Raw genomic sequence first — 24,037 nt, 5'->3', positions numbered from 1 at the left:
ACATCCACCTAATATCATAGAAGATGACATACCCACAACATCTGGAGGAATACTGACCCCCTTCTGCTGACATGACCAATCCTGCTACCCTGTAGCAGCCTAAACCCTTGGAGTGACAAACTCCCTCGTGTACTTTCTCGTACGCGCTGCACTGACTCAGGCCCTGCTGGCCTTTCACCCGATGATCAGAAGTCATGGGTCTCTTCCCGGGACCCTCTACTATACGCACTTGGCACACACCTCTCTTTCCAGGGTGCTCCCAAATCGATCCCGCATCTGCAACTCTTGGAAATCATATCCTTCAGGGTCTGACACCCTGTCACGCTCACTAGCTCGCTTGCCAAAGGCTAAGCTGCAACAACTGGAACATCCTCTGTCCCCAAACTGGGTCACAAACTCTTCCCTGAAGCTTCTTAGATTCTCCAAGACTCTCACTGATTCGAGTATGGATCCTGTGCTTTCAGTAGTACGGGCCCAATACTACCTTCCACACCTATCCATACTTTCCTCAGCAATCCTCCCGAATCCTCCAAGTCACTTCCTCAAACTGGTACACCCAAGTCTCACTGAACCTCACTACTAACTCACTGAAATATATCCTAGGCTTCCCTAGGTTCCCGAACTCACCCAGTCCTCAGCTGCTGAAAGATTCCTAGTAATGTCAACTAGCTACCTCATGAATATAGCCACATGCAATAAAGATCAGATAAGCCTTCAAGTAAAAGACCCATCCCTAGAACGGTTGGACTCAGACAAGAGCTGCAATAGGGTCAAGTCTCTCACTCTGAGATTATCCGGCCTGTGTCCCATGTGACCTAGCATATTCACTTAATAGCTAACTCACATCACAAAGAGTCCGACAAAGCACAAAGCAACATCATTCAGACAATGGAAAATCTAACCATCATGTTCCAATCAAACCATTCTATCCTCTAATCAGGAACCTATACATGCAATTCAAAGGCTCATACAATCAGGCATAACCTAAACAGGCTATCCTATTACTGACTGATCAGTACTAGCATGCAAGTCTACAAGCACATACAATAGGCATATAAGGCATCATCCTAGATCCTTAGCCCTAATCTAGCATGCAATTCTCATAATCATATCATAACATAACATATCATAACATGTATGGGTATCTTGGAGAAAACTTACTTGAGCTCGGCTGATTGCACGCATCACACACCTTGTTCTTTTCAAAGTTCCTTTTTCTCTTTTCAAATCTTTTCAAATTACTTTTTATAAAATGATTTTTAATTTTGAAAAATTTCATACCAAGTCCTTAGTTTGAGTTCAAACACACCCGAGAGTGTACCCGAATCCCTCAAACCAAGGCTCTGATACCAACTTGTAACATCCCAAAATTCCAGGCCAAAAAATTCATTTTTAATTAGGTTATTACATAAAACCAAAGTGTGAATAATCAAAATATAATATTATGAAACCATATCAGAGTATAATCCCAAGGATCTCGTGTGCGGAAAACATAGTGTGATGCGCTGCGATCAAGCCGACTCCTTTCCTTTGAAAACAAGTACCTGAAACCAAAACTATAAACCGTAAGCACAAAGCTTAGTGAGTTCCCCTATCATACCACATACCATACACGTATAACATGCAACCAGGAGATACGGGCCCCGCCCACACTCATGGAAATACGGGCCCCGCCCACACTCCGCTGGTCAGGAGATACGGGCCCCGCCCACACTCCACTATCACTGAGGTACGGGCCCCACCCACGCTCAGCTACCTAATCAAACATACAAGTATCACACAGACAACAAGTATAACTAAATCTATCATACAGACATATAGCATGATCGAACTCAACTAGGAGATGCGGGCTCTGCCCACACTCCAATACTAACGTATCATCTATACGGGCCAGCCTTGGTGCCTTAGACCCGTTCCTACTGGAAGGAAACTCACCTCACACTGCTGAAGTCCCGTAGACACAATCCCACACTGTTGAAGTCCCGCAGACTCAACCCCAGCCGCTAGGTGACAGATTCCCGAACTGTCAACACCAAAACATCACCCAATTAATAATTGGGTCCCAACACATAACCAATAGTACATTCTTTGGATAATTACTACATTACCCCAAGCTTGGCTCATTCAAACCCAAGGCCCAATCCATAGGCCCAAAGTCAATTACGAATCAAGGCCCAACATATGGCCCAATTTTCCAAATTGAGCCCAGACCTATACATGGTCTTATTCTAAGGCCCAACATCATATAATCATTAAGGCCCAGACTATGGCCCAATTTTCCAAATTGGGCCCAAACCCCTTACACGGGCCTTACCCTAGGTCCGTTAGATTATTCTAGTCTAATTGCTTAATCTTGTATGGCCCATTTAATAACCCAATCATCAAGGCCCAATAAAAGGCCCAATAATAAACCCACGTGAAATTAGGGTTTCACATAAAATGACGATTAGGATTAAGTGTTTCTCACTTAACCCATTAAGGACTTAATCCATTAAGGACTTAATCCATTAAGTCCATCATTCTTCTAAATAAGTCATATGGTGTGATTGGGCTTAATCACACAATTCCATTCCAATGGCCCAAAAGTGGGTCCCAATAAATCCAAGCCCATAAATCTAATATTAGGGTTTTCTAAACCCTAATTAGGGTTTCCAATCCCATCTTAGCCCAATAGGCCCAAAACCAAGTCCTTAAGCCCATTAGGGTTTTCCTTAGGCCAATTAGGGTTTATTACACTCATTAGTCACATGTTTGGGCTTTTGGGTCCATTAAGCTTCATTGGGCCCATTAGGGTTCATTAAGCCCATTAAGCCTCATTGGGCCCATTAGGGTTTCTTAGTCCCTTGACCAACATCCAAGCGAGTCCAAACACCATCAAGGCACATCGCCACCCGACACGGCGGCCGGTGGCGGCAGCCACCACCTCACGGTGGTGGTTTCGAATTTCTTTCCATTATTCAATTTGTAATTTACACTTTACAATGTTGAAACTCAAAATAAACACATACACTAAACAACATAAGCACACACACAACCACCCTATGGTGGCCGGTGGTGGTAGAAGGTGGCAGCCGGCATGGCGGTTTCTCCTTTAGCTTCTCCGATCAGCAACCACACACACACGCTCCAGAAATACGACACCAAACACATACTCCTACACGGTTCTGATTTGCTCACATGATCCAACCATCGATCAAGCGGCGTCCGGCAGCGGTAGCGAACTCACAAGTGGCGGCAGCACCCACCATGGTCGGCTGCCATGGTGGTTCTTCACAGTTACTCGACCAAAACTCCACCAGCACGATAAGGCCTTTAACAGCATCTCCCGAAAACTAACGTCATGAGTTCCTCCACCCACAAGGCGGCGACGGGTTAAACAGAAGAAGATAAGAAGAATAGCTGCGGCGGCGACGGTGGTTTAAGGCAGCAACCCATAAGCGAACAGCAGCGGCCTTCACGAACGAGTTTCCCGATCTCTTCGTGCCTCTCGGACTTCGCCGGCGACAGAATAGGGTAGCTACTCGGTGGTCCTTTGGTGGTGGCGATGAGATAACGGCTGAGAGAGAGAGAGCTATAGGGTTTGCGGCTGAAGGAGGAAAAGGGAATGGGGTGCGGCCAACCTTCTCTTAGAGTTAGGGTTTGGCAACCCTTAAATACCCACTCTATTTAAATGTTCACCATAATGACCAAAATGGTCCCTCCAGCTCCTATTTATTTCAAAATAGGTCCATATTTTACCTTTTTAACCCTGTCTCTTATAACCCTTTACAAATCAAGTCCAAAACTACCAAATTGCCCCTTAGCCACCAAAATCCCTTCAAATAAAGTCCCAGAAGTTACCATTTAGTCCCCGCCTTCATAATATTTACGAATCCGATCCGAAACTTACACTTTTAGTCCCCGACTTCTAAAATTGTGACAACTAGCTCCTCGAGACCAACACCTTGCTATATAATTATTTATTTTAGGGCTACTATCCATTCATAAATTTGTTTGTTTATTTAATAAATAAACAGGGTCTTACACCACCACCATGATATCATTCTCCTCCACCATCGGTGCAATGAGAAACCCTGGCCACCATGATCTTCAAACTCCTTCATCGAAGACCATCTCAACCCATCATCCGCTCCACCATCGACCATCACAATCACGATCTGGTGACAGAGAATCGACACTTGGTCTACATAGGTATGCTCTTGATTTTCTGGTTTGGTGAGTTGGCTATCCCCATTCTGGAAGAGGATCTAGGGTTTTGAATATGAACATTTTTTTTTTCAGATTTTGTTTGGATAAAAACATGCAATAGAGGAGCCATTATGAGGAGGATTCAGACCACTTTAGAAGGTAACTGTCAAATGTGACCCACTGCTTATTTTTTTATGGGAAACTGCGAGAAAACCTAACCACATAAAGGATCCCTAATGAACAGGGAGAACAATCAAACAGATATAGCAAGAAATTACGACTTGGGAGACAAAAGGAAGATCGCTCAAACAAATAGAGATTGGCTTTCTGCTTTCGACCTTGTACCCGCTCCCTTACCATCGATTTGGGGGTTTTTTATGGTCGTGTCTGACCTTTTCTCGCTACTTCAAAAACATAAAGACGCGGTTTATTGATTTCTTCTTCTTAGATGGAGATGGTGGCTTTATTCAACGTAAATCAACCATCAATCAGGTCATTATCTTTCTTTTTCATTTCTATCAGGTTCTGTTTTCACTTATACAATTTCATGCCATATCTTTCTTTTTTATTTTGACTTAAAGATTCGATCATGTACCTTTATTATCTTAATATTGTCCTAATTTATATTTGTATGATGATCAAATATTTGGGGATTTTATTTGAAGCATGTACCTTTCAAATTTTATGTCAGTGGGAACTTTTATTGGAGAATTGATTGGGGATTTGACTTTTGATGCTTCCAGGAAGTAGAAATGGATGCAAGCACAATAAGGTATTAAATCATTTATATTTTATTTGTTGGCAGCATGTACCTTTCTGATTCGGTTTCAAAATTTCAAAATCTTTGGAAACAGGCATGTTAAGATTACCTAATGATAATTTAGTCGAAAAAGTTAACAAATATTGTGTTTGAATTGCATATGAATGGAATGGAGATGAAAGGAGAAAGGACAAGACAAATTAAAAACCCACGAGGTTTCACTTTTAGGTAAGTAATTCTATTTTTCTACTTTATGTAGAGTCATATTTGCAATAGAGTGACATATATTTTTGTTACTCGAGTTTAGTTATATTTTTTGGTTTCCTTCCCTAAAGGAACCAGGTTATAATTTAGCCATTTTTTTGGAGTTTTTCAATGATTTTCGTCCCTATTCCATAAGAAATGACCATGCTGCCCTTTACTTGGTTTTTTATAAATACTTATTATCATATAATGTTTAACTCATACTAAATTCCATTCCATGACTTGAAGCTTCGCGAGGAGTGATTGTATAGGCAGAGCACAATAACATGATGTGACGAGAGTTCGTCTTAAGGAATCAACTCAAGGTTTAGCATAATATGGTGTTGGAGGGTAATATTGGGAAAATATAGGTTTCTAAATTTGTATTTGATTTGGGATTGATTTTTGTTGGCAGTCACCTGATGAGTTAGTTTAGAGGGCATATAAATTCGAATGACAAAACTACCCTTCTTAAGTTGGTGGCTAATTTTCGTTCGTTTTAACTTTCACCTGTTGATGGAAGGACATTGATGGATTACATGCACTCAAGGATTTTGCTTATGATCTCCTTAGGTTGAGTGGCAAGTTCATGTTTTTATACCAATTATACCCTTGACATTTTTTATAGCAATCTACTTTGCACACACGGATTCAATGATATTTTTAAATAATTTTTCAAGTTTATTTATATTTATACATTTACATTCATTGTAAATATATATAATTGAAGAGGCAAGAACAAAAAACCCCTAAGAGAAAAAAGGACCAAAGGTAGTGAAACTATACCTCAGGTGCAACTTTGCACAATGAAAAAAGAAGCAACTCAACAAAGTCTAAGGCTCACATGTTTGTTAATTATTCACTAAAAAGAGATAATTTAATCTTATAATATTAATATGTTGTTTTAATTACATTTTTTTGGGTTGTAGTAAATGAAGGATGCAAACATCAAATCTCTGGAAATATTATGTCCCTTATGAACATGCTAATCTATACCATAATGGTTAGCCTGTTTACATAATTAATAGACAAAGTTGTAAGTGTAGTTTCCCCTGTTTCAGGTTGCAAGAAGCAATAACATACAAAGTATTATTTGTTTATTTTAACATCTTCATTTATTTTGTTTCTATTAAATCTTTAAAATACTATACATTCTAAATTTTTCTCAATTATAAGTATGTCATCTAAATATAAGTTTGTTTTTGCATCGACTTGATGTAATATATATATATATATATATATATATATATATATATATATATATATATATATATATATATATGATCTTTTTCTTATTTAATGTTTGTATGGTGATGCAGGTTAATGATGCGAGATGATTGCACCACTAAATTGGGTAGAATTTTCAATTTAAAACATTGATAGAAAATGGGAATGGAAGGTGTGTTGTTGCTAACTAGCTGCTTTCACATGGTTGGAGGTTTGATAATAATTTGTATAAATTCTTTGTACTTTTATAATATATGAAAATTTGTATGTGTTCTTATTTTCATCCTTATCAAACATTTTTATATATTAACTTTTTTAATATGGTAAAATATTTTTTTATATGAAACATATTTACTACTTTAAATTTAAACTTATATATTATTTTTTGAAAAAATGGATATATATTTTGAAAACCAAAACATGTGAAAACGGAGAAACCTTAATGGGAATCTCCCGGATGCATTTACCATGTCATGAAATGTTCACATAAGAATTTCTATTAACTTCAAACACTAATATTTTTTAGACATGACAATTTAATTATATTTTAAATGTGCAGGGATTTATATTACTATTTATTTGAGCCCATCTCCGTCAAAATAAGACCACCAAACTGTGACATTTGATGGAAGTTGTCAACAATTTCACTAAAACAAATGATCATGTCACGTTATTATCCATTAAAGTGCTCACTTCAAAAATGGGTGTTTATTAATGGTTTAAATTGATAGTGGATTTTTGATAATTGTATAATAAAGTTTTTTTTTCCATTGTATTCTTATATAAGTCAATCAACATTTTTTTAGTTCATTGTTTTACGTTAGTATTGTCCAAGTGGTTTTTTTTAATATATTAATTTTCGTTCTAAAGAAAAATTAAATTGTCTAAAGATAGTCTTTTATTCAAAAGTGTTTGAATCTTGGTTTTGGGGATAAATCTAAATTGTTTTAAAAACAGTCATTTATTCAAAAATGTTTGAATCTCAGTTTTCGAATAAATCTTTCTGATTCCAAAGACTTAATAATTCAAATTGTTTTAAACTAGCCTATTAACCTTTTGTCGATAACTTTTCATGTAGAAATTTTGGGACAACGTTAAACGGAACATAGTTCTCATTTTGATGCTTAATCGTACTTTGAATACAATAAAATGAATGTCATTTTCTGTTAATTAATTTATTATTATAATTTACATAACTATATATTACACAAGGTTCTAAAAAGCTCGTCATGGCTCCGCCATGGAGCGCCATGACTCCAAGGCTTGTATGTGCCGCCAAGCTTTACGAAAACGCCGCCTTAACTCATATATGTGTATAAAAATGAATAATAGTAGAAAATACATATAAAAATATGAATTATATACAAAATTGCCGTCTTAAGTCACGCCTTACAAACGACGTGACTCACCAAGGCTCGGAAAAGCTCAAGGCTTGACATTGCCGCCAAGTCACGCCTTACGTTATTTAGAACCTTGATATTACATATCTCAGAGAGACAAAATTTTGGCAATCGTCCCGTAGTTTTTGAGGTCATTGTTTGTGAACATGATTCGATCAGACGTGTATTCTTTTTGAATCAGTTCCGAGTTGATGAAGTGTGACGAACAATTCCATTACAGTCCGGTCTATACATCAAATGTGGTGTATAACAACATGTTCCACAATTGATAACGCACAATCAATCATGTCTTGAGATGTAGTAAACTATCTGTACAAAAGAATAATCGTCTTTAGAAACTAATTTTCAAAAAAACTATTTGCACCCGGTGCTTGGCGCGGATAAACGGCTAATACCTTAATAAGCATTTAGCCTCAAATGCTGAATTTTAAGAGGTACAAGACCTTATGCAATATATACAATGAATTTATGCATGCAGAAAATATAAAACTTATTTGGTCAACCATTGAAAAAGTCAATATATATTATCATTTAAATTGAAAAAGTCAATGTCTATTATCATTTGAATAAGTCAAGCATGCCTATTCAAATAATAAACCTATATTTATAGGAAACGTGACGATAAATTTGTTATTGTTTACGATATCTCTACCTACTTATTATTTATATATCTGATCTAAAACCCTATTTTGTCAAATATCTTGCTCGGTTCCTGCAGAAAAAATACGAAACATGTATTTTCTTTATGAATGAGATTATAGGTGTGTGTTTGTGTGTTTTTTGCATACATAAAACCTAACATGTATGTAGGTTGTGAATGCGATTAATGGTGTGTGTGTTGGGTGTGTTTACTACATACATAAACTCGCTCTCTATCTCCCTCTTTAATACAACAGAAAAAAACTACAGCCATACACAAACTCACTCTACACAAAGTTACACTCTCTTAATGATGTATGTGTGTTTACAGGACCCGAAAGAGCCAACGTTTTTTTCCTGCATTCTCTCTTTCTCGGTCCCTGCAAAAGAAAAAACCTTAACAGGTAAGTTCTTTGTGAAATCCTATTAATATACATTATAACTCTATTTTACTGGTCCCGGAACAACCATCTATTAATATATATATTCTAACTCTCTCTAATGGTGCATGTGTGTTTTTTTTGTGTTTTAGGTACTGAATCAGCCAGCAGTAACCAAGACTACCACAGTTGCAATTTACACCATGACCTACACCAACAATCACCCTGTCATCTTCTATTCCTGCATGACAAACAAACACCATATTACGTAAAATCAACATTAACAATATAATCATAAGTTTGGGGTTTTTTGTAGGTTTCCTACAATTTCTATTTAGATCTTTGGTTATGAGAACAACTCAAGAAATTGACTCTCAGCAACCACCACCACCTACTCCTGCAGAAAAAAAAAATCAGTTTTAGGGCAGGTCTGTAATTTGTTTTACATACAATTAGAAATACACACATGTATACATTCATTTGGTTCTACTCTAGCCTTTCTCTTTTCTACCCCCTAAATAGCCAACAACCACCCTCCCACCTGCTGATCAAACCACCGCACCACCACCACCACCACTGCCACCTTCTATCTCGCTCTTAAACGGTATAGGTCCATGCAGAAAAAATAAATATATAAATTAGAATTTATATAATGACAATCTAAAACCCCTTTTATATCATGGCTCTCTTTAATTGTGTGTGTGTGTGTGTGTGTTTGCCTTTACATGTCCTATATCAGCCACCAATCAATCTTATATTACGGCAGATAAAATATATCAGGTCTGCAATTGTTTTTTATACCATATATATGCAATTGGTGTTTAGATCCACAAGTTTACAGCATTGTTTTATATTTTATTTTTTCTACCCATAAATAACCGACAACCAATGTGTGTTTTTTTTCAGATTAAATCTACACGTTAATGGATGTAGCCAAACAACTATTTTTCTTTCTTCTTGTCGGTGACACTAAAACCAGTGAGAAAGTAAGAAAAAAACAGCCATAATCCAATATTTTTTTGGTAAGAAATTAATATACGAATACACTAACCTTTAAAAGTTAAAATCCAATTATTTTTGCACCACCCAATACTGTTTTTCATCTAAAGCTTCAACCCTAATACACCAAAAAAATAACTCATGACAATTAATAAACATGACAAATCTGCACTCTAGATCAAATTTTGAGAATCTACCAATTACAGCAACCAACTATATTTCTACTTCATTGTAGAGTAATGAACTTTGAATATCTACCGATCACATAATCCTACTTTTATTTTATTTCTTATTAAAATGAAAGTAGGATGCTCTAATTAGTAAATTTACAAAGTACATTGTTGTAAAGTGAAGTAAAATTAATGTAGGTTGCTGTAAATGGTATATTTTCAAAGTGTATTGCTAATATGAAAAAAGATGATTTGTTTTAATAATAAAAAAAATCAATGATACCACATTCAGTGTAAAAATATACCATTTTTGACAAATTAAGACTATAATTACACCATATTTGTATAACTTAAACTAAATTATCGTTGTCATAAATGAAAAAAAAATCAAAAAGATTAACAAAATATAGAGACATTTTGACATTGAAAGCATAAATTAGTTTAGGGCTAGAAAATAACTTACTTAGTCTTGGGGATGCCTTTAAGTGAAAATCCATATGATGTTTACCATAAAAAATACAAGACACTCAATGATAATGTAAACATCCTCAAACCCTAACTGGATGTTGCTTTTTTAATTAGATGCATACCATTCTGGATGTTGGTAGTAGTTCATATTGAGTTAATCCTCAAACCCTTCACTTGCAAGGAAACATGGAATCAAAATGCAAGAAAGTCGATGATAAAATAAACAAATCAAATAAATTAACCTCATAGGTATTTTCCCTGTTCTTATTTTTTCCATCATCCTTCAAGAGATTCTGATATATTCACAACAATTGACACAAATCCCCCCAAAATCAACAACCCAACAAATCTGGTTAGGTTTTCTACAAATTATGAAATGTAACAATTAACAACTTTTATATAAGGAAAAGATGGTACAAGATCTAAAAAAAGAAGCAAGGGTTAATTACATTAGTAGGTGGTAGGAAGATGCAATGATAAAGAAACAAACACTTCATCTTCATTCCTCTGTAAAAAATCTGGGAAAAAAATACAAAAAGAGTTAGTATGGTGGGGACTGTGAGAGAGATAGAGGGGGGAAGATCGGTGCAATTTGAGTGGTGCAGGTGCAATCGTGGTTGTGAAAGCTAGGGTTTTTAAGGGGCAACATGAAATGGTCCGCTGGAGTCTGATGGTGACCACGACAGTTGTGGATAATGATCTCGCAATCGATATTGTGAGGATAAAAACAAACGGTAGTATCTGATTCCTTTAGATAACTGATTTGTTAGTTGGTTTCAGATGACAATGTAAAGAAGAAGAAACAAAACAGTTTAAGGAAGAAGAAGATTTCAGTTTTACCTTGGTGGAATAAGGGTCTTCTTAGTGAAATTTAGGAGCCATGTTTCGCCGTTGACAGAGTAATAGAAGTCGACCATTGGAAGATGATCGGCTCCGACTCTACGATTCTAACCAGAGGCAGGGGTGTCGACTTGGAAGAAGGATACACTCAATCCCTCGAAGGAGGTTTGTATATATGAAAACAATTTAAATGTGAATTATGGGGTTTTTTTTTTGGCTTTTATACGACGGGTTTTAAGTCAATAAAAAGGGCTGAACGTTAGGTAGTATTTTACAAAATAGTCCCTAAACTACATACAACATCTCTTTTGATGTAGTCCAAAAAATGAAAAACGTGATCACATTCTCTGTTAAACTCGATTTCCTTTATTTGTTAAATGAAAGAAATGTTGATCCTTATTCCGTAAGATTTCGTTGTAAGAGAAAAACCGGAATTTTGGCATATAAGCTCAAGTAAAACAAACTACTACAATACCAAAATGAAATCTTGATATAATTAAAAATATGAAAAAATAAAGTGTATAAATAAGTTTTAATATCCCATTCTATTCTGTATACTTTGTTCATTAGAATATGAAATGAAATGATTTTAGAAGAAATTGATTGCTATAAAGAAAAACTATCTGGTTGTGGAGAAAGAGAGAATTTATTATAATTTTAATGAAAACAATAGAGGATACAAATAACTTCTAACATGGAGAATTCTTGAACATGCTCATTGTTAGTAATTTGTGTTCCTTAAAATATAACATATTTTCAAATGGAAATAATTGTTGAGTGAACCTGTTCGCCGCCCATCTGTTGTGACCAAAAAACAACAAAAATCATAATTATACTGAAAAAACAATGATTTAATCAGGGTTTATAATCAACAATGTAAATTTATATATAAAAATAAAAATATGCATTTATTTAATCCATAACAAAGTTTTATTTTTTAAACTATTTGCGCAAAAAAACTAATGACTTTTAAAAACGAATTTGTAAAAAAATTATTCGCACCCGTCGCTTGGCGCGGGTAAACGGCTAGTGTGTGTGTGTGTGTGTGTGCATATATATATATATATATATATATATATATATATATATATATATATATATATATATATATATATATATATATATATATATATAGGGAAATGATCAAATGAGAACACCTAAAAGGTTGAGAACGCGAGAACAAGTATAATCATTTGTGATTCCATGTATTCATTTGTGGAAAAATGATAAATTTTTACGCACAATCAACATGAATATGCTTTTTCTCTTCAATTGAAATTAAAGGCGTAAAAATTTATCATTTCTCCATAAATGAATACATGGAATCACAAATGAATATACTTTGTTCTCGCGTTCTCAACCTTTTTGGTGTTCTCATTTGATCCTACTCCTATATATATATATATATATATATATATATATATATATATATATATATATATATATATATATATATATATCATTGTTCTATTTTTGTCCTATTTGCCTATTCATATATGAATACTTCTATCTTATTCATGTATTGTATGTTTTCATTTACCAGAAAAATAAAGGAACACACACACCAAAAAAAAGAAAGATTCAAAAAGAAAAAAGTCCAGCAAAACAAAAAATGACAACAGTCTCCAACACCAAAGAAAAGCAACAACTAGAAGATTTAAATTCAGATTTCGAAAGCAGTCCATCCAAAAAGCAAAAGAAAAAGGATTCACCAGATAAGAAAGTACGAGTCGTAAAATAATTTTATTCTATGGAAAATAGATGTTCATCAGAGTTGTTACCGACTATCTTCATTGGGCTGAGCAGAGAACAAAAAGAATGTGTACGATCTTTGGCTACACCCATCAACACATCAATCCACACACCAAAACAAGACGCCCACACAGCGCCACCCGTGTGGGGGTGGGCTGTAAACAAGCCATAATTTACAAGCCATAATTTCCCTGACCAGTCTAGGTTTGCAGGTTGTAGTTACAACCGTTTCGTAATTATCGCCATGCTACAATAAAAATGATTTAAATTAGCTAATTATTTAGTGTTTCTAGACTAAAATGGCCACTATTCCGAAATAGAATTCATGACCGTTCTTCATATTTTACAAGTTCTACGTATTACGAACTAAATGTTTGCATTTCAAAGTATAACAATGTTGTTTTTTAGAGTTTTTATTCGTCTTAGTTGTTGCTAATACTAATAGTAATCATAAAAAAAAGCCTAAGTACCACCAAAATTGACACTTTCTATATATTTTAGACTATATCTACGTATTTCAGACTATATCTATGCATCCGGAGTGATGCGGATTATTTTACGGTTTTACTTGTCCTGTTAATCACATATAATTATACAATAAGCATAACAACCATTAAAATCGAGCCAACACGAATTATTTCCGGCTAATCAAATATAATCATACAAAAAACACTCAAACTATTTTTTTAAACATATAGTCACATAATAACCTACAGAAGAATGGACATATACCCATTAATATTGGAGCTCTTCATTTGTTTCATTTGTCAGACTGTATATTTCGAATTAAGAGTAGTCCCAAATGCAATCTAATGCAACTCTGAAATGCCGTGAAGTCTAAAATGAATGTTCTGATTTTCTGTAATGATATATACGTATAGCGGTATAGGGGACTACAATAACAAGTCATATCATTCACTTTACACCTTCTTCCCGAGTTCTACTTAAGGAGAGATATGGATGGAAATGGAGAGAAAGTGAGGGATGTTCCCGAGTTTTTTTTTGTAAATTCAATAAAGGAAAGAGAAGGAAAAGATTGACAAAAAGAAAATGAGGGGAAGGAAAATTTTCTTTATTTCGCCTTGTTCCTGAGTTTCCGAAACATATGTATTCTAGACTATGTGATATTTTTTCAAAATTTCATTAAGCATATGTATTTTTCTAAAAACATGACAAATTTGGTTATGTTGCTCAGTAATTTCCAATCTCAACCCATTTAGAAATTTACCTCGTTTATTTATCTTTTGCATATTTGAAAGTATGCAACGGTTTGCGCCTCATAGGCCGATAATCATGTCTTGAGATGCAAGATGCGAACTTGCATTGCACTCCTCGGTACCAATTGATTACAAAATCTGCCATCGGCGTCAGCTATTGTGAGTTTGCAATGTTAATTTTCCGGCGGAGGTGTTGCATAATGATTCTATTTTTTCACCCTGTCTCGTATTAATTTAATGTATAAGCTTCTGATTTGATATATTTACGATGAGCTCTTCGGATATAATCTGCACTGCTGTTAGTGTTTTTGGATTTATTGAGATCTCAGTTAAGATTCGAACCTGGGATTGTAGTTCAGTCGGTCAGAGCACTGCAGATTCATGATTCGATTATGTTTTGTTTAGCGCTATGTACGAAAGGGTTTTAATTATACTTTTGTTTTTGATATGGCTGTTGTTATAGGGAATTTTGAATTAGGAGTTTTGAACAATATGGCATATAAGACTTTTGTTCGGATATGGTGTTGTATCATATTCCGACTCTATGCGGAGAGGGTAAATGAGGAAGGAAATAACTGAAGGACAGTCTATAGAGTGATCTGATGAGCCCTGTATCTGATAATTGGCAATCTTACTTTTTTGTGATGTTTGATGCATTTGTTGACCAAAATGAAGTCTTTGAAGTAATAATGAAACCGAAAGTAGTACCTTCCTCACTTCCCTCCAAAGAAAGCATAAACAAAACAAGTAAAAGATTTATGCTTGATGACTTTACTTTAGGTATGTTGGTCAAAATGGATTCCTTTGTAATCAAGTAAACAATAGCCTAGGGTTATTTGACTATTGACTATTTAGTTTGTATAGAGACCAATACTTGCTAGCATTTTTTAACACATTTTGTTCAATCTCCTTGTTTTGGTGCCTTTTTTTTTTTATTATTATTTTTTTTATAACTGTGGTTAAAGCATTGCCTTCTCTTCCATAAGAGTGGTTAAGAGGGGGCGTGCAAGCTAGTTTTTTTTTTATAGTTTGCGTATTCTTTTGGAGGTCTATAATAAAAGTTTTTATAAGTAAATTAGATATACGAATTGGATTACATAATTTACTCAATGCCAGTAGAAAGTTTCTCCACTCCTTTAAGCTTTACCCTGATAAGTATTAGCTCATATTTCTTGTGATTGTGGTTGTTTTGCGTAAAGCTTTCACAACATTTATTGGGACATTGGTATCTGAATTACTTGTGAAAAAAACGTCTAGTCATATTCTCATATCTCCATGTTTGCTTTACCCTCTTATATTTGTCCTAAAAAAACAAAAAATTTTAGTCGGTAGACAAAATTTGTTGATCCAGGATGACGGACTATTAAATCATCTGAATGTATCTTTCCTGTTTTTTACTTGTAGTAATCAGTGTTGGAGCTTCTTATGGCATCCACACCCACAAGCTATATATATATATATATATACATACATACAATATATATATATATATATATATATATATATATATATATATATATATATATATATAACATACATGTGTATCTTTCTTCCAGTTATGTACAATCCGTTGTAATTATGCGTGTGGTGAAGAGAGATGGGCGTAAAGAGTATGTGAATCCCTTTAAGATCATCGACCGACTAAAGAAACTCAGCTATGGACTTGATCACTGTGATCCAGTGCTTGTTTGCAAGAAGTTATGTGGCGGTGTTTACGGGGTTGTCAATATCAGCCAGCTTAGTGAACTTATCGCGGAAACCGCCACTAAAATGGCTGTTGACCATCCTGACTATGCTTCCGTAAGTTTTTGTGCTCACACTCTATTTGTTCATTTGGTTTTTGAGATAAGAGAAATGATAAATTGTTGGATTTTTTTTTGTTTCATGCTAGCTAATCAGATGCTCAAAACATTTAATTTGCTGTTTATGCAAGTTGTTCTTTTATTCTTTTGACTTATTTTTATCTATTTTTTTATATACTATAAACCTTTGTCTGTACTTTAAACTTTATAATTACTCAATTCAGTTAAATTGATTATCCTTTATTTTCCTAATTTGCAGTTGGCTACAAGGATTGCGGTTTCGGATCTCTACAAGAACACCAAGATATCATTTTCTGAAACGTAAGTGAAGCTAATCTACGTTAACTAACACAAGTATTTGCGGTCTGAATCTTGGTTGTCGCTGCAGAATCAAAGATATGTACTCTCATATCACTGAGAGATCTGGGCAGAAGGCTCCCCTTGTTGCGGATGATGTTTATGAAATCATCATGAAGGTGTGACATATGTTTACAAATTTACTATCGTTGTTTCGAGAGTTAATTGCGATGTTATATATATGTGTGTATTAATTTGGAACTGATGGTTTTTCTATATACTTGTTTTAGCCAAATTTAACCCATGAACAACAAAATATAACTTGAAATTGTCAATCTTGATTTTTTATTTTTAATGGCATAACCTTTTTGTTTCAGCATGCTGAAAAGTTGGACAGTGAGATTATATATGACAGGGATCTTGATTATGATTATGTTGGTTTTAAAACCCTTGAGAAATATTATCTCTTGAAGATAGAAGGGAAGGTTGTCGAAAGGCCTCAACATATGCTGATGAGAGTTGCAGTTGGGATTCATAAGGATGACATTGATTCTGTAATCAAGACTTATCAGTTGACCTCACAGAGCTGGTTCACTCATGCTTCTCCCACCCTCCTCAATGCTGGGACACCCAAGCCCCAAGTATGATTTGTTCTCACCATTTCCTGTTGCATTCTGCTATTTGTTTCCTTGCTTTTCACATGGAGTCGATAATGCGATTTGTAGCTGAGTAGCTCTTTTCTGGTATGCATGAAAGATGATAGCATTGAAGGCATTTATGATACTTTAAAGGATTGTGCTGTTATCAGCAGCTCAGCAGGGGGTATTGGTATCTCAATTCATAATATCCGATCAACTGGCAATTACATTCGTGGAACAGATGCAACTTCCAGTGGCGTTATTCCAATGTTGCGTATCTTCAATGATACTGCCCGTTATGTTGACGAAGAAGGTGGCAGGAGAAAGGGTGCCTTTGCTGTCTACTTGGAGCCATGGCATACTGATATCTTTGAATTTCTTGATTTGAGGAAGAACCGTGGAGAGGTAGCAACTCTTTTGCAGTACCCTTATGGATACTGGTGTAGAAATTAGAAACTCTGCTTAAAATTCAACATTTTGTTATTAAGTTAAAAAGCATATTTGGGGTTCATAAAGCTCTAAACTTGACTAAACAATCATGCAGGAAGAACAACGTGCTTGGGATTTGTTCTATGGTCTTTGGGTACCTGATCTCTTTATGAAAAGAGTTGAGAGTAACGACACTTGGTCTTTATTTTGTCCAAATGAGGCTCCTGGTTTGGCTGATTGTTGGGGCCAAGAATTTGAAAACCGCTACACCCAATACGAAATCCAGGTAAAACTACCCTTTTCCATTATACCTTTTTTGTGTCTTGTAATTAAATCCGGTCTTATATTACTTCTATCAGTTAATAGTAAATCTTCCTTACAAACCCAGGGGAAAGCTAAGAAAGTTGTCAAGGCACAGAAACTTTGGTATGAAGTTTTGAAGTCCCAGATTGAAACCGGAACCCCTTACATGCTCTTCAAGGTAATTCAGTAAGATGGAAGATTTTCTAGTTATTATGTTTTGTTTTCATATTTTCATAAGTTAAGTTATGATGCTTCATTCTTAGGATTCTTGTAATAGAAAAAGCAATCAAAAGAATCTTGGCACCATCAATTCTTCAACTCTGTGTGCTGAGATTATTGAGTACACAAGTCCAACAGAAACTGCTGTGTGTAATCTGGCATCCATCGCATTACCTCAATTTGTTCGAGTGAAGGTATGTTTTTAGAGAAATGCTCTTAAGGCTGCGTTTATTACACGTGAATAGATTTGAAAATGAGGTCATTAATGTATTTTCGCAAACAACAGATTGAGAACTGGTCCTAGTCCCACTTTGTTCCATCTTTTTGGGTGGGAATTTTGTATCCAAGTCTTGTTTTGAGTCCAATGCATGCCAAATAGTGTACAACTCGTTCAGTCGAGTCCTGTGTATCAAGTGGGTTCTAACTCGTAAATATGATTAGCCCATTTTAATATGGTTATGATTCATTTGAACTTGTATTTAATATATTTATTTCAGGGAGTTTCAGCAGAATCTCAACCATCAAAGCTTGTTGGTAGCATTGGTTCTGGCAACAGATACTTTGATTTTGACAAACTAGCTGAGGTCTGGCTTTGAAACTTATCACGGGTTATGCTAAGAAATAGCAACGTACTTTTCATTGATGTGTTCATTATAACATCCTACTTTTTCTTTAATTACAACATTGCACTATCTAAATTTTTCTCCATTATACTATAGCAGTGTTATCCAAACACTAAGAAATTTTCACTACTATAACTTTGTTGAATTTTCTAAGTATAAAGTCCTAATTTGAATTTTTCTATAGAACAATGCTATTGTTGGGTAGATTATTGAAAGGACACTGCTTGAAAGTTATAATGATTTTATTGAAAGTAATGAAAGTAGGATGCTATCTTGCATTTATCCCTAGAATCTATTATTACACCATGATCGTAAATCTTTGCTCGTGTTGTGTAGGGCAGATCACATTAGTTGTTACCACAAATCTCAACAAAACCATCGATGTGAACTATTACCCTGTTGAAACTGCAAAAATGTCAAATAGAAGGCATAGACCCATTGGAATTGGGGTCCAAGGTCTTGCAGATACTTTCATATTGCTTGGTATGCCATATGATTCACCAGAGGTAAATAGTTTTCTTCATTTATTTTATAATTATTCTTAAATAGCTTGCTGCTTATTGACTTTTGTTTATTTATTATTTTCTTTTTTGTCTTGAAATGCAGGCACAACAGTTGAATAAAGACATATTTGAGACCATATACTACCATGCCCTGAAAGCTTCATCTGGATTAGCTAAAAAAGAAGGTGTCTATGAAACATATAATGGGAGTCCTGTTAGTAAGGTGTGTCTCTTTGGATGTTTACTTTAAAGGGTGATGCTTCTTTTACCTTTTTGCCCCGAGGGTGTAGTACACTTTGTTTTGAGTGGTATCTTTGAAACTGACTACAGTTATAGTGTCAGAGTTTCAATTCAAATGTGGATTGGTTCCTTGCCAGTCATTTAGCAGGGTATTATGTATCTGATTTACATCTCACATGATGCTCTTCGGGTTGGGAAAGTATGGACCATCTTAGGGGTTGTTGGAAAAGTAACCTTTTTGTAGAATTATTCATAGGGTTTAAGAAATTTTAGCTAATACCCTGTTATTTTTTTTGTAATATACTTTTAGGGGATTCTCCAACCAGACATGTGGGATGTAACGCCGTCGGAAAAGTGGGACTGGAAAAATCTTCGTTCAATGATAGCCAAGAATGGCGTACGGAATTCCCTTCTTGTTGCTCTCATGCCAACTGCTTTAACAAGCCAAATTCTTGGAAACAATGAGTGCTTTGCGCCATACAACTCCAATATCTCGAGTCACAGAGTTTCACAGTGCGTAATTCTATGGTCTTGCGTTATGGAATGAAAAGGATTGTTTGTTTTATCATTTATGTGATGGAATGGATCATTCTTAGAGAACATGGCTAAGGGTGGTTTTTTTAATTCCACTATGGAATGAAATGCAAAATTGCAATATATATATATATATATATATATATATATATATATATATATATATATATATATATATATATATATATGGTTTTTATTTAAATAACTTCTAATGAAATCCATGATTTGAAGTAACTTACGATTCTATTCCTTTTAAATAACTGGAAAATATATATTTTTTTTAATGTCACCTTATATGGGTTTTGATAAGCTTTTATTATGTTTAATCTTTGTAGTTGGAATATTGATTAACTATTAAGTAAATTATGTATAGTGGTTGACTGGTAATTGTGTTTTGTAGTGCTACATGTTTTGTTGTGAACAAGCATTTGTTGCATGACATAACTCAAATGGGCCTCTGGTCTCCTGATCTGATGAATCACATGATCCCGGACGGTTCTGTTCAGAAAATTTCTGTTATCCCTGAAGATTTGAAAGCTATTTATAAGTATGATCTAAATTACAATGCCTTTATTTTTATTTATCTTACGTTTATACCTTTTTCTGGTGTTGTTGGAATCAGAACTGTTTGGGAGATCGAGCAAAGGACTTTGGTTGACATGGCTGTCGACCGTGGATGCTACATTGACCAGAGTCAAAGTCTCAACATTCATGTGGATCGACCCAACTTTGACAAGCTCACTGCACTGCACTTTCATGCTTGGTCCAAGGTATATCAACTATTTTAGTTATGGTTAAACTATGAAATTGTTATTATTTGTAAAATTATTACTAAGCCATGTATCTTCTACCAACCCCCTCCCCATGAAAGTGCTTTTTTTTTCAACCAAAAAAAAAAAAAAAAAATCTGAGAAATAATTAAACGCTTGGGGTAAATGGAAAGTATAGGGCTAGAATCGGGCAGTTATTTCATTCCCTGATTTTCTTTATTATGTTTTCAAATTTGCATCAACTCAAATATAACTCCCATATACCTTTGTTGATTTTGTTTACTATATAATCATATTTTTATTTCTCCTTATTTCAACATTGTCTTTTGAAAAATCTACTTAGTTATGGCAATGTCAATTAAGCACATTTCAGTGCTATAATTTGGTAGATTTTTCAAAGTACAATATCCTAATAAGAAAAAAAATTGAAAGTATAAGGCTAGAACCTGGCAGTTTTTTCAATGTATGAGAAGAAAACAAAAGTGAAAATGTGAATGCTCTAATAGAAAAGAATAAAAGTAGAAGGCTATAACAAACAAATAAATGGAAGTATGTCGCCATTTCTTGCATTTAACCCGACATACTTCACCAGGTTAAGTTTTGTTTCTGTTATCTGCTAATTTGGTTGGCAAAATATTTATGTTTCTGGACATCAGGGGATTAAAACAGTATAGTTGGATTAAATGCAAGAAAAAACAGTGTTGTCACAATATTGTGCTTTGAAGTTTGAAAATTCAACCTAATTATAGCAATGTCATCCGAATATAAAACAATTTTCAGTGCCATAATTAGGCAGTCATTTCAAAGTACATTGTCCTAATAAGGAAAAAAATTGCATGTATAAGGCTATAATTGGGCAGCATTCACAAAAGTCGCAAGTACAATGCTGCAGATAGAAAGAAATATGCTATAATACACAAAAATTGTAAGTACATCGCTATTTCTTGAATTTAGCCTTTTTTTTTCTGGGCATCAGGGGCTTAAAACAGGGATGTATTGCCTGCGATCTCGGACTAGAGCAGCTTACTTTTGATACTTGACTTGTGTAGGTAAGGTTAGGATAATGATTGAAATTGTACGCATTTTTGAAAATGCATAGTTAAAATGATTGTGATGATTGCAAAGGCAAGGTGTGATGAAGAAGATAACACAAATGATGTGTTTCTTGATGAACTGTGAGGAATGAATGGATATGACTTGTGGAAGTTAAAATTGTTTGGTCAATTGATTAATGAGGTTGGAAACGTATGGGTTGAGGTCTTGTTTAAGATTTTAGAGTTTGGTATGTACTTTAAATTGGAACATGATTGGATTATTTTATATTGTGTGTGTGGATGGGTGTGTGTGAGTTCATGTCACTCGTAATGGACATACCTAGGGTTGAGCATAGGCGGGTACCTGCCCTTATTGAATGGAAACCGTTGAACCAACAGTTCCTAAAATATTGGAACAGCTTACCGGTTCTTTAAATTTTGGGTCCGATTCTATTATTGGGTACCTGGTTTCATAAGTCTTTAAAACTTGTAATTATGTAAACATCTTCATTAACAAGTTATGCAAGCAATGCCATGAATTTATACATACAGAAAAGGGAAGAAAGGAAATAAATTACTTCTTAATGAAATGGTTAAGCATCTTCTTTACAATTCTGTCAAGCCATGACCATAAACGTTATTCTCCTAGGGGATGGTTCAAATTAAAGACACCCCCTAAAGTGAGTGCGTGAGGACAACTATTAACCATCGGATGAATCAATTAGATGCTACTAATAAGATTAGTTTTTTTTTTTTTTTTTTTTTTTTTTTTATAATTTCAAAATAGAATTAAATACTACAAATTCCGGAGAGGGCTAAAATAGTAAAATTGCTTACAGAATTCAAAAGGAAACTTAGCTGGCTTCTCAATCAAATTCGATCATATCCCCTTCATCTTCTCCCGCAAAATCGTTTTGTGGTGCAAGAGGAACTATCAAAAAATTTGAAAGATTTTCTGAGAATCAAAAACCCTCCCAAGATAATCCGACCGATTGCATTCCGGTATAAATATGTTAGTATCATAAAAGGAAACCAGGAATGAGAACTCTACGAAGCGCTTCGAGAATGAAGGCGAGTGCATACCTATCGAAGTTTTAAAACACCGAAAGTACTGCAATCGATTGATGAAGATAATTTTGTTAACAATTAACTCAGGTATGTAGTACTTCTAAGTTGATTTTGAGTTAGGGTTTTTTTAAACATGACGATGTGTGGATTTTTTTTTTTTTTTTTTTTTTTTTTTTTTTTTAATGTTTACTGAGTTAAACTTCAATAGCGATCATATTCAAAAAGGAGAAGATTTTGAATCATTTTGTGAACAATAATGTTATATTCGTATAGCAAGTTAGGGTTTTCTTTTTTGTTCATACAACATAGTCGATTTATAAAAATATATGTTAGACATGGTATTCTAGTCTGCATGTGTAGGTAAATAATAACTAAGGTTTGTAATACTTCCTATTTGATAGTATGTTAGGGTTTTATAAAAAAGACAATTTATGGGTTTTTTTTGTGTGATGTTTACTAAGTAAGAGTAATGTATTAATCATATTCTATAAGGAAATATGTATTGCATACAACCATTTTGTGAACAATAGGTTTATATTAGTATAGCAAGTTAGTATGTTTTTTTTGTTGCTAAAACTTAATTGATAGGACTGATATAAGAAACTAAAAAGAGTCATGTACTTTGGTATAAAATTTGTTATGTTTATGTAATAATGTTAATAATTGTATTTTTTTTTTTTTGGTTATGTTTATTGAGTAAAACAATTCTATTGATCATGTTCTATAAGGAAATAGATATTGAATACAAGCAATTTGTGAACAAGTAGTTTATATTAGCAGGTTAGTGTTTTTTTTGTTGCTAAAAAGGAATTGATATGACTTGTATAAGAAATTTAAAAGAATCATGGTTCTTGGTATAAAAGTTTGTTATGTTTATGTAATATAGTTAATAATTGTATTGTTGATTAACTTTTACATGATCATCAAGTCTTGCTATTCTGGATTCCAATATTGTTGATGAGAGAAAAAAGAGAAAAGGTCATAATGGAAGAAATTTGTTTAAGAAATCAGAAGAGACAGAGCAGGTAGAAGATGTAATTGAAGATAAGAAGAATAGAAAGCTACCAAGACTAATAGTGGTTGTGGATAAAATTGATGATGAAGTTATTAATGAAAGAAGGGTGAAAGTAAAGAATGAAAAGATTGAATATGAAGCTAATAAAAGAAGAACAAAGGCAAAGAATGATAAAACATCAATTTAGAAATTCCAAATGAGATAACTAAGGGGGTAAAAGGAAAGGACGTATGCTATGATATATTGAGAGTGAGGAGGAGGTAAAAAAATGTTACATGA

The 24,037-nt window shown here is 34.3% G+C and overlaps 1 protein-coding gene and 1 long non-coding RNA gene across 12 annotated transcripts; one reads left to right on the top strand and one right to left on the bottom strand.

Moving 5' to 3' along the window:
• Positions 1 to 8,531: 8,531 nt before the first annotated feature.
• LOC145166879 (uncharacterized) lies at positions 8,532 to 11,452 on the bottom strand. Of its 11 annotated transcripts, XR_013740773.1 has the most exons (9): positions 11,315 to 11,452; positions 10,924 to 10,992; positions 10,717 to 10,836; positions 10,597 to 10,642; positions 10,470 to 10,485; positions 9,889 to 9,954; positions 9,304 to 9,433; positions 9,163 to 9,234; positions 8,532 to 9,078 (listed from the first exon to the last, which is right to left on the bottom strand). It is a non-coding gene; the product is annotated as an uncharacterized LOC145166879 (long non-coding RNA). The 11 variants fall into 11 exon arrangements; XR_013740769.1 differs by having other exon boundaries at positions 8,532 to 8,837; positions 9,022 to 9,078; positions 10,470 to 10,836; XR_013740776.1 differs by having other exon boundaries at positions 8,532 to 8,837; positions 9,025 to 9,078; positions 10,470 to 10,836.
• A 2,876-nt stretch (positions 11,453 to 14,328) lies between these two features.
• LOC145162785 (ribonucleoside-diphosphate reductase large subunit-like) lies at positions 14,329 to 21,720 on the top strand. The gene is made up of 16 exons (XM_079081829.1): positions 14,329 to 14,442; positions 15,840 to 16,083; positions 16,345 to 16,406; positions 16,474 to 16,561; positions 16,760 to 17,023; positions 17,108 to 17,425; positions 17,565 to 17,735; positions 17,838 to 17,930; positions 18,016 to 18,165; positions 18,469 to 18,555; positions 18,936 to 19,100; positions 19,201 to 19,320; positions 19,648 to 19,850; positions 20,272 to 20,418; positions 20,494 to 20,641; positions 21,618 to 21,720. Exons 2-16 carry the CDS (start codon positions 15,862 to 15,864, stop codon positions 21,672 to 21,674), a joined length of 2,295 nt encoding a protein of 764 aa, XP_078937955.1. The 5' UTR covers positions 14,329 to 14,442; positions 15,840 to 15,861; the 3' UTR covers positions 21,675 to 21,720.
• The last annotated feature ends 2,317 nt before the right edge of the window (positions 21,721 to 24,037 follow it).

The sequence above is a fragment of the Lactuca virosa genome, chromosome 3, assembly GCF_052849685.1.
Source record: "Lactuca virosa cultivar CGN04683 chromosome 3, Lactuca_virosa_CGN04683_v6, whole genome shotgun sequence".
In the NCBI taxonomy this organism is placed as follows: Eukaryota; Viridiplantae; Streptophyta; class Magnoliopsida; order Asterales; family Asteraceae; genus Lactuca; species Lactuca virosa.
Note: the sequence above shows the minus strand (reverse complement) of the source record. Positions and strands in the feature narration are given on the sequence as shown.